At 48.7% G+C, this 9,786-nt stretch overlaps 1 protein-coding gene across 1 annotated transcript in view; it reads left to right on the forward strand.

Moving 5' to 3' along the window:
- Positions 1-4,697: 4,697 nt before the first annotated feature.
- B9d2 (B9 domain containing 2) overlaps positions 4,698-9,786 on the forward strand; it is a 5,898-nt gene continuing 809 nt past the window's right edge. The window contains exons 1-3 of the mRNA XM_031385787.1: positions 4,698-4,929; positions 5,322-5,413; positions 7,455-7,580. Coding sequence (XP_031241647.1) covers positions 5,326-5,413; positions 7,455-7,580 — 214 coding nt within the window. The 5' untranslated portion in view covers positions 4,698-4,929; positions 5,322-5,325. The remainder of the gene's footprint in view (positions 4,930-5,321; positions 5,414-7,454; positions 7,581-9,786) is intronic.

The following is a 9,786-nucleotide window of genomic DNA, read 5'->3' on the forward strand; positions in this document are numbered from 1 at the left end:
GGGGTGGGAGCCGGGGGATGAGGGGGTGGGAGCGGGGTGGTGGTGGCGGGGGGGAAGGGTCCCAGAGCCAGCAGCTTCTCTCTTAAGGAGGCTGGAACCTGTTGGTTGGAACATAGCTAGAGCCACTTTACTCACCCAAAAAAGATGGTTCAACAACAACAATAATAATAACATCGACTACAGCTTTGTGCCATGTTCTAAGAGGTGCTTTAAATATACACAGCCACAGAGCAATTCTAAGAAGCACGATGTATGGTCTTTTTTTACACAGCAGCAAAGAGGCACAGAGAGGTAAAGTAGCTGGTCGGAGAACACAGCTTTTTCAATGAGTGTGGATGCTACCCCAGGCCTGGCGCTGGTTGTATTTCCTTAAATTTGCAGATGAGGAAACTGAGGACAGGACACTGGCTTCTGTGCTGACATAAACAAATGGTACCAATGCCAACAGACTGTAACCCACAGCAGAATTCCATTCTGACCCCAGGGGAAGGGCAGAAGCCAAGATAGGAAGGTTGAATGAAGCTTCCAAGGACAGAGGCCAAGGAATGGTCTAGGACAGGATGCTATAAGCATCCTTCAGTGACTCTGGTGGTGTCCAGGGCTGGGCTCTCTGCATACGGGTCCTTTGCATGCATTTCAAGGCACTTGATGTTTGAGCTTTGGATAGCCTCGTCTCTCTCTAAACCTGAATTCCTTTCATCTGAACACTCAGGAAATATGCCCAGCCTCCTAGATGTGATGACATACAATTAAATTTTTTTCATTACGTTTATTTATTTTGTGTAGTGCACACATGCTATATAGAGCAAGCATGTGTGGAAGTCAGAGGATGACTTTTTTGGTTCTTTTCTTCCACCAGATATGTTCCTGGGATCCAACACAGGCTGTCAGGCTTAGCAGCAAGCCCCCTTTTCCCCTGAGTCATTTCAACAGCCTAACATATGAATTTAACTTAGATGTAACAACAAATGCCCACACATTTACCCAAAGCCTGGCAAAGTAAGCACAGGGAACACACGTAATGTGTATATCGATTTTATTATTTATAATTCATGTCTGTTCAACAGAAGAACTTTTCTGGCATTCTAAGACATCCCTTCCTTCAGGGAGCCCACCCTGCTTGCACTGCCTCCCTTTCCTGCAGCCCTCCATCTGGCTAGACAGGAGGATTCCCCCGGCCTGATGTGGGGCCGTGGAGTTCCCTAGCTCTAGGGTGCCAGGGAACTTTGCCAAGAGTCCAAACACTCAAGCTGGCATGGGCCCCACTCCCGGAGAGAGCAGATGGCGTCTGGGAGCACGCTTGGCTCAGTCTGAGTTTCTGGCACGGAGATCCACGGGAGGGATAATGCCAGGGGCAAGGACCAGGATGGTTTTCATCAGAAGGTATTCACTAGCTCCTTCCTCTTGCTCTATTTGCCTTTTACACCACTTAAAAAACTGCTAACCCCTCTTCTGTTTGCATGCTGCTCCTGCCTGCTCCCACCAGCAACAGCTCCCTCGGGGCTGGGAGGCCTGAAAACAGAGTCTGGCACGAAGTAGGCCCTCCTTCCAGACTCACTAGATGAGGGTATGAACTCCTACTAGCCTCGGTTTTTCCATCAGACCACTAAGCTCAGTGACACCCCATCCTCCTTGCCCTCCTAGGGGTGCCCACCTTTAATCTCAGCATGGGTGGCTCACTGAAGCTGCATCTCTGGACCTAAAGCAGCTAGGCTGCAGGCTCTCCTCTTCCTAGCAGTTGTTTATGCCTTTCATAAATTTGGAGGACTTTGTGGGTCCTGTAATTTTCAGGACTTTCCTGAGCCTTGTAAGGCTCTTTTACTTTTTAAGCCTTACATACTGTATTACTTACCTTTTTATTGCTATGATAAAACACCATGACCAAGATAGGTAATAAAAGAGTTTAATTGGGCTTTTAATTCCAAAGGGCTACTATGATGGCATGGTGAAGGGCTGGCAGCAGGTACCTGGAGTAGCTGCTGAGAACCCACATCTTAAACCACAGGCAGGAGTCAGAGAGCACTAACTCAAAATGGCACACTCTTGTGAAACTCTAAAACCCCCAGTGACAAGCTTCCTCCATTAAGACCACACTTCCTAAGCCTTCCCAAACAGCTACCAGCTGGGGACCAAGTATTCGAATGCTTGAGAGAAACCACAAAATGTATTTTCTTTACTTCTTGCTTTTAATCCCAGTTCTCTGGAGGAAGAGGGAGGCAGATCTTTGAATTTGGGGCCAGCCTAGTCTACATAGTAAGTTTCAGGACAGCCAGGGCTTCATAAAGAGACTCTGTCTCCAAACCAAAAGAAAAACAAACTATTTTTTTAGTTTTATTTTATGTGTTTGTGTCTGAGTGTATGCCACAGGGGCTAGAAGGCAGTGTTGTGCTAGCTTTACTGAGTTTGGAGTTACAGTTAGTTGTAAGCCACTGGACATGGATGCTGGAAAGTGACCTCATGTCCTCTGGAAGAGCAGCAAACATCTTAACAAGCTTTCTCTCCAGCCTACTTCCTGATTCCTAAGGGTTCTTTTTCTTCCCCAGAATGTTTCCATGCCAAATAAACAGTTATACAGCCTATTATGCGCCTTGTTTTCTTTGGGAATCAGGTATATTCGGTTTATGAAATTCATCAAGACGTTTACTTACTGTTTATGCACTTTCTGTACATGATACTTAGAAAATGATATTTTTGAGGAGGGTGATTTAGATCCTTCAGCTCCTAAGATGAGTCAGCCAAAGAAGAAAGCAAGGTGTGAAGCCTTGTTCCAGCTGCCATGAGAACAATATGGCAACCACATGGTTCCAGAATCCCACTTCCAGTGAAATGCCCAGAAGAACTCAAATAGAGAGGTCTCCGAGAAGTTGCACATCACAGCAGCAGCATCTCCAACAGCCAAAAGGCTGGGCAACAGCAGTGTCTACCTGAATAAAGTGTGGGGTATAGTTACACTGAATGCACTGTGACATTCCAAAGGAGGGAAATTCTGACACATGCTTACAATGTGTATGAGCCTGCATGACAGTATTACTGAATTAAATAAGTCAATACAACAAATACTGTATGACTGGCCTGGAGAGATGGCTCAGTTGCTAAGAGCATATTCTGCTCTTGCATAGATCTCAAATTCCATTCTCAGCATGCATCCTGGGTGGTCACTACTGCCTACAACTCCATCTCTAGGACGCCAGCTGCTCTCTTGTAGCCTTGGCAGGCACTGCATGCACCTGGTGTTCAGATATATGCAAAAAATGCCCATACAAACAGAAGATTTTTAAAAAGCAAATAAAAACAGTGGTGTTGCCAGCCTGGTCTACAGAGTGAGTTCCAGACAGCCAAGACTACACAGAGAACCCCTGTCTTGGAAAAACAAAAACAAAAAAAACAAAAGGAAACAAAAATAATAACAACAACAACAACAACAAATAGTGGTGTTAGTGTTGGTTACACATACCCTGAAAATTGGAAGGAAAAAAGGTGGATAGTGCCAGGCAGTGGTGGCACACGCCATTAATCCCAGCACTTGGGAGGCAGAGGCAGGCGGATTTCTGAGTTTGAGGCCAGCCTGGTCTACAGACTGAGTTCCAGGACAGCCAGGGCTACACAGAGAAACCCTGTCTCGAAAAACCAAACCAAACCAAACCAAACAAAACAAAAAAAGGTGGATAACTTCTGAGGGACAGCCTTGGAGGTTGGTGAGCTAGCTTCTGGCCTCTACATATGCAACATACAGCCGTATACCTGAACACAAACACACATTCTTGTTTTAGTTTTTGTTTTTAAAGGGGGATTGGCCTGGAACTCATCGATAGCCCAGGCTGGCTTTAAATTTGCAGCAATCCTCTTGTCTCAGTCTCTCACGAGCCCACAATACTCATCATAAAATGTTTAAAATTTTAAACTTGTTTCCGACTTGAAAAGAAAAAATCTAAGAAAAAAGAAGAGAGGCTTTCTCTCCCGACTTCCCGCCAAAGGGGCTTCTTCTTTCCTTTTGTAGGATTTATTTGTATTATTTGTGTATGCCACGTGTGCACGGGGCTACGGGGTCGGTCCTCTGGGAAGCCAGAAGAGGGCAGAATTGGAGCTGGAGTAACAGAATGCTGGGAATCGAACTCCCGTTCTCTGGAAGAGCAGCAAGCGCTTTTGCTGAGCTATCTCTCTGGCCCCGTCTTCCTCACTTATCTTTACCTCACCCTTTGTTCAAAATCAACTGTTAGAATGAACTTTGCAGTGACTCTGAGAAAAAAGTTGGACCTCTCCGTCCTTGAGAAATCTGAGGAAGCTCTAAAAACTGAAGAGAAAACCTACTTCGCAAAAAAAAAAAAAAAAATGGAGATCCTTTTTTTCCCCTCCAGCTATAACACAGAAATGACCACCACGATGGGAGTTCCTTTAGGTGCCTGCCCGTTTAGTGTCGACTGGCTCCATTCTGACTGTGATCCTGAGCAGGAAAGGTGTTTTGTTTAAGGAAGCAAAGAGCATCAATAAATTTGCTTATTGCGTAAAGAAGATACGGGGAGGAAACAGTTGGTGCTCTAACTTCCTCAACTGCTGATGGAGATAACCGGCCAGGCCTCCCACTCTGCGGCGTAAGGCGTCGCGGGAGCAAGACCTACGCAATTCACCCAAAAAATGTCCCGAATGACCACGTCCGTCACAACTACGCCCCGCCCCTAGAGGGCAGATATAGCACCAATCATCAGCGCGCAGGGCGGGCGCAGAGGCGGAGCCTGCCGTTGCCCCAGCAACTACCCGGGCACCCCAGGAGAGCGAGGCTGTGGACCTATCTAGCTCAGATCTCTCTCCGCCTGGAAGGGCTCGGGCGGGGCGCGAGACTAGTCTCGACGGCGCCCGCAAAGAGGAGGAGGCCAGGTCCATGAGCTACCATCCCCGAGGCAGCTTTCACTTCTAACGGTCAAGTACGCGGAGGTAGGAATGACGCATGCACTACGCCTAGGGGTAAGGGAAAAGCGGCCCTACATCCGAGACGCATGCGCCTTTTGAAGCTTGACTGATTTGCCGCGAGGGGGCGGGGCCTTGTGCGGGGGGCGGGGCCACAGTCATGGGGCGGGGCTTTCTAAGTGCGCCTTGGTTTATTTATTGGTGCAGGTTCCCACACGCATGGGGGTCTTCCCCATTTTTTTTGGGCTTTTCTGGGGAGGTGGCTTGTATCTGTGATGAAGATTACATTGTCAGTGGGTTGGTGGAACTAGCTTAGAATCACAGTACTGTTCTTTATGCGATAAGTTTCAGTTTCCCCAGCTGTCAGATGGAAATAATACAGTTACCTCAGAGTTGTGATTGAATTTTTCCCTTCCTAGAGCCATGGCTGAAGTGCACGTGATCGGGCAGATCATAGGGGCCACCGGTTTCTCAGAGAACAGCCTCTTCTGCAAGTGGGGCATCCACACAGGTATCCTCCCCACACCTTGTTCATCTCTCAAACAATACCCAGCCCCCTCCCCTCGCCTAAGTCTCTCCAATGAACTCAGACCATACTGTTTGCTTCTTTTTTATCCTTTTCTTTCAGGTTATCCCACCACCTGAAAACATAGCCCCTAAGCATATGGGGCTTGTGACACAGAAAACACACACACACACACACACACACACACACACATACTTCCTGTCCTAGGGCCAGTAGACAAGCTAGGTGTACTTATGCATATCTGTAATTTCAGCACCCAGGAAGCTTTCCATTACAAGTTTGGGGCCAGCCTGGGCTATATGACAAGAGACCCTGTCTCAAAGAAAAGAGCACAAAGTATTTACAAGATCATTGTAAATGCTAGGAAAAAAAAGAAACAGAGTGATGGACTGTGGGCTGATTTGGGGTAGGGGGGTCTGAGATCAGAGAAAGCCTTTCTGTGCAAGTAGCACTTAAATTGGGGGCAGGAGGAAAACGGCTGGAAATAGGACACCCAGTAGCAGCCCTTTCAGGGCAAAAGAACAGCCACTGCCAAGGCCCTGACCGAGGCCAGGGAGCTGGATGGGACCAGTGAGGCTTGAGTGTGGGGAAGGGCAGTGGTACACCTGGGGCTTCGTGGTGACTGTGAGAGCCCGAAAGCTTAGTGTATGTGTTGGGAGGGGGGTGGTTAGAATCCCAGAGAGCAGATGAGATGCAGGCATTTCCTGGGGGCATTTAGGGGAGCATCTGGGGTTTAGTGCTCAGTATGTGGACGCTGTTTCTCCTTGCTCCTCACTGGGGCCACGGTGTGCTCTCAGATGGTGCCTAATCTCTCCTTGGTCTTTGAACTAGGCCTCTGAATGTGAGGTGCGTATAGTAAAGAAAGGATGCTGGGGAATCTTGTCACTTGGGGAACGTAGGCAGGAGGGTCAGGAGAAGTTCAAGGTCGTTCTCAGCTACAGAAGAGGTTTGAGGCTAGCCTTGGCTATCAAAGAAGAAGGTGTTGAGAATGCAGCTCATCAGTAGAGCATACAGCGTGTGCCGCATAACGCACAAGGCTATGGATTGTATCCCCAGCGGCGTACATGAGGATTAACAAATGAATACTATTTTAAAAATTAATAGTCCGTACTTGCTGTGAGTCTTCTCATAAATTTTGAGATTGTATTTTTTTATTTTTTATTTTATTTTATTTTATTTTTTGGTCACTCATTTTATAGACGGGAACCGAGAAAAGCAACTCTCCTGGGGTTGCAGCTGGGGAGTGTCGATTGTTGCTAGCAAGCTCTTGCATATGCACTGCTCTAGGCTCCATCCCTAACACTACAAAATATATAAGAATAGTGCTAGGATTTCTACACAGGATTCTCTGTGTAGCCCTGGCAGCCCTGGGAACTCCTTCTGTAGACCAGGCTGACTTTGAACTCACAGAAATTGGCCTGCCTCTGCCTCCTGAGGGCTAAGACTAACCATGTGCACCATCACTGTCTGGCTTTATTCTCTCTCACGTGCTCTTCATCTCCCTCCAATTTTCCTTTAGAGACTGAGACCCATACTCTAGCCTGTGCTGACTTGACACTCACCAGGCAGCCCAGGAAAGCCCCAAACAAATTCCCAAGTGCTGAGATTTCAGGTGCACACTGCTAGTGCCAAGATCTGAATCCAGTTCCAGGACAGCCAGGGCTACACAGAGAAAGCCCGTCTCAAAAAACCAAACCAAAACAAAACAAAACAAAAAGCTGAGCAGTGGTGGCGCTTTAATCCCAGCACTTGGGAGGCAGAGGCAGGCGGATTTCTGAGTTCGAGGCCAGCCTGGTCTACAGAGTGAGTTCCAGGACAGCCAGGGCTATACAGAGAAACCCTGTCTCAGAAAACAAACAAATAAACAAACAAAAAATATCTGAATCCAGATATTTGGCTCTAGAGTCTACACTATGTAACTTCCATTCCCAAATTCCAGGGGAAAATAAACTTGTTGCCACAGCGGGTCTGCTATCTGAAGGTTGTCACTCCCCTCCAACCCTGTATGTTCTGTTTCTCATTACAGGGGCCGCATGGAAGCTCCTCTCAGGTGTACGGGAAGGCCAGACACAGGTAGACACACCCCAGATAGGAGACATGGCTTACTGGTCCCACCCTATTGACCTGCACTTCGCTACTAAAGGTCTCCAAGGTGGGTACAGGATGACAGGATGGGGAGGCACAGTCAAACTAGGAGGAGCTGGGCTTGAGGTACCATGGCTGTCTCTGCTTCCTGTACTCTGTGGGTCCCTTTTCTGGTACAGCCTCCCCTAGAGAAGTGAATTTGAGGCCTCACCAGAACAATTCAAAACCCTGGGTCCCTGGAATGTGCCAGAGCTTGGGTTAGAGGAGATATCAGGAAGTGGGGGTCAAGTGGGAGGGGCCTTTGACTAAAGGCCACTGAGGAGGCTGGGTAGGGTAAAGCGGGCTAGATGGGGAGGAGAGGGACAGGAAATGGGCCAGTTGCCGTGGCTCACACAGGCAGAGGTTCTGCTCAAAGGGGAAGTGAGTGTTAGAGGGAGGAGGGTATCATATCAGCACAGCTTTTCTGGTTAAAACATAGCAGATTCTGGGAAACGGCCTGGGCATTTCAGCAATATGAGTACTGTTGACTGAGCAGGGACATCCCCAACCAAGACAGGACCCTCTAGACCCTGTCTTCAGGGGTTCCATTCTAAGTAGACGATAGACCTGTTTCCAGATGTGGCCAGCACAGAGGCCATGAGAACACAGAAGTCATCTCTGGTTGGTCCCATGGCCTTATAGGGCAGAACAGTTAGAGCGCTGCCGTAAAGGGCCAAGAGAAGCTAGCTAGGCCCAAGGACAAAGACAGAGGGTGGAGGCAGAGAGCTGGAGCCAGGTAGAAGCGGGGAAGAGTGTCCTGGGTATTCGATGTCTGTCAGTGGGGGATGAGGTGGTAGGGACAGAATGTAGGGCCTCAGCTGCAAAGGCGCTAAGACTGACTCTTGAAGGCTCTGGGGAGCCCAGGAAGAAATGGACGGATCAGATTTTCCTTTTGAACAATTGTACTAGTTTCTGTGTGGGTGATATGTTGGAAGATGAGGCAGAGAGACAAACCCTTGTTTCCTCAGTGGCCTTAGCTGTCTTCCTCCCTGCATGCTTCTTAGTCTCTCAGCTCACCAACAAACCCTGGCAGGGCAGCTCTGAAACCCACTTCTGTTTCTCACCCCATCCCGCCGAACCTTCTCTGTCCATCTTCTCTTACCCGGATTATTCTTTCTTTCTGTCTTCAGTGTGCTCCCAGGCCCAGGTCTCAGTGTTAGATACCGGACTGGACCCTGGGAGGACCTAAATACGACACATTCTTCCTCTGTACAGAACCTTCCTGCAGGTCTCCTATCACTCAAGATAAAAGCTAGAGTCTTTTCTGTGATCGCATGGCCCTGTGTAATCTGGCTGTCACCTCTGTCCTTTGTCCCCCACGACTCCCTGTTCTAGCCTCATTGGCCCCAACAGGCAAACTCCTATTTTGGAACTTTTGCACCCACTGGACCTGTCATTCCTCTGGGTGCCTAGGTAGCCCACTCCTGTAAGCATCTATGTCTTGTCTGTTGTATCCTGGTTGGTTTGTTTGCTTTTGAGATAGAGTCTCAGAACATAGTCCAGGCTAGCCTGGAGCCTCAGCAGCCCAAGTGCATGCCAAAATGCCACCCTTCCAGATGAGGTCTTCTTGTATTGTCCTAGTTGACCTAGAACTCGTTTAGCTCAGGCTAGCCTTGAACTTGTGGGGATCCTCTTGCCTCTACCTCCCAAGTGCTGACATTCCAGCTGTACACTGCAGTGCGCAGCCCCAGATATCACCTTCTTTAGTAAAGCTTCCTTTAGCTGCTCCCCACTTTTCCTCCATCTCCACCCATCCCTTGCTGGCTGTTGTTTTTCCCCAGAGCGGTTATCACCATCTGACATACCCTATAATTTACTTATTTACTATGTTGGTTGTCTAGGATGTCAGCTTCACGGGGCAGGAATTTTTGTCTGCTGTGTTCATTGCTGTGTCCCCAGCCTGGAGAACATGGCCTGCGGGGGAGGGCTCAGAGGAGGGGGGGAGCTGGGCAGCATCTCCAAGCATTGGACTGTCAGGCTGGGACCTTCAGCTGTGCACTGAGGCCACTAGAAACCTAATGAAGGGGAGAGATGTTTGCTCTGGGGAAGAAAGGAAATCCTAGTCATGTGGGCGAGAGCGAAGCAGGTCCATGAGGAGAGAGGGCAGAGGGGTTCGGGCTGAGGTGCTGACCTGTGGGCCTGGGAGAGAGAAGAGACCACAAAGGGAGGCTAGACCAGGCCAGACTTGACTTAAGAGATTGGACTTTGTACTGTGGGCCAGGGGAGCCGTGGGG

The sequence above is a fragment of the Mastomys coucha genome, unplaced genomic scaffold (genome assembly GCF_008632895.1).
Source record: "Mastomys coucha isolate ucsf_1 unplaced genomic scaffold, UCSF_Mcou_1 pScaffold21, whole genome shotgun sequence".
NCBI classification, from domain to species: domain Eukaryota; kingdom Metazoa; phylum Chordata; class Mammalia; order Rodentia; family Muridae; genus Mastomys; species Mastomys coucha.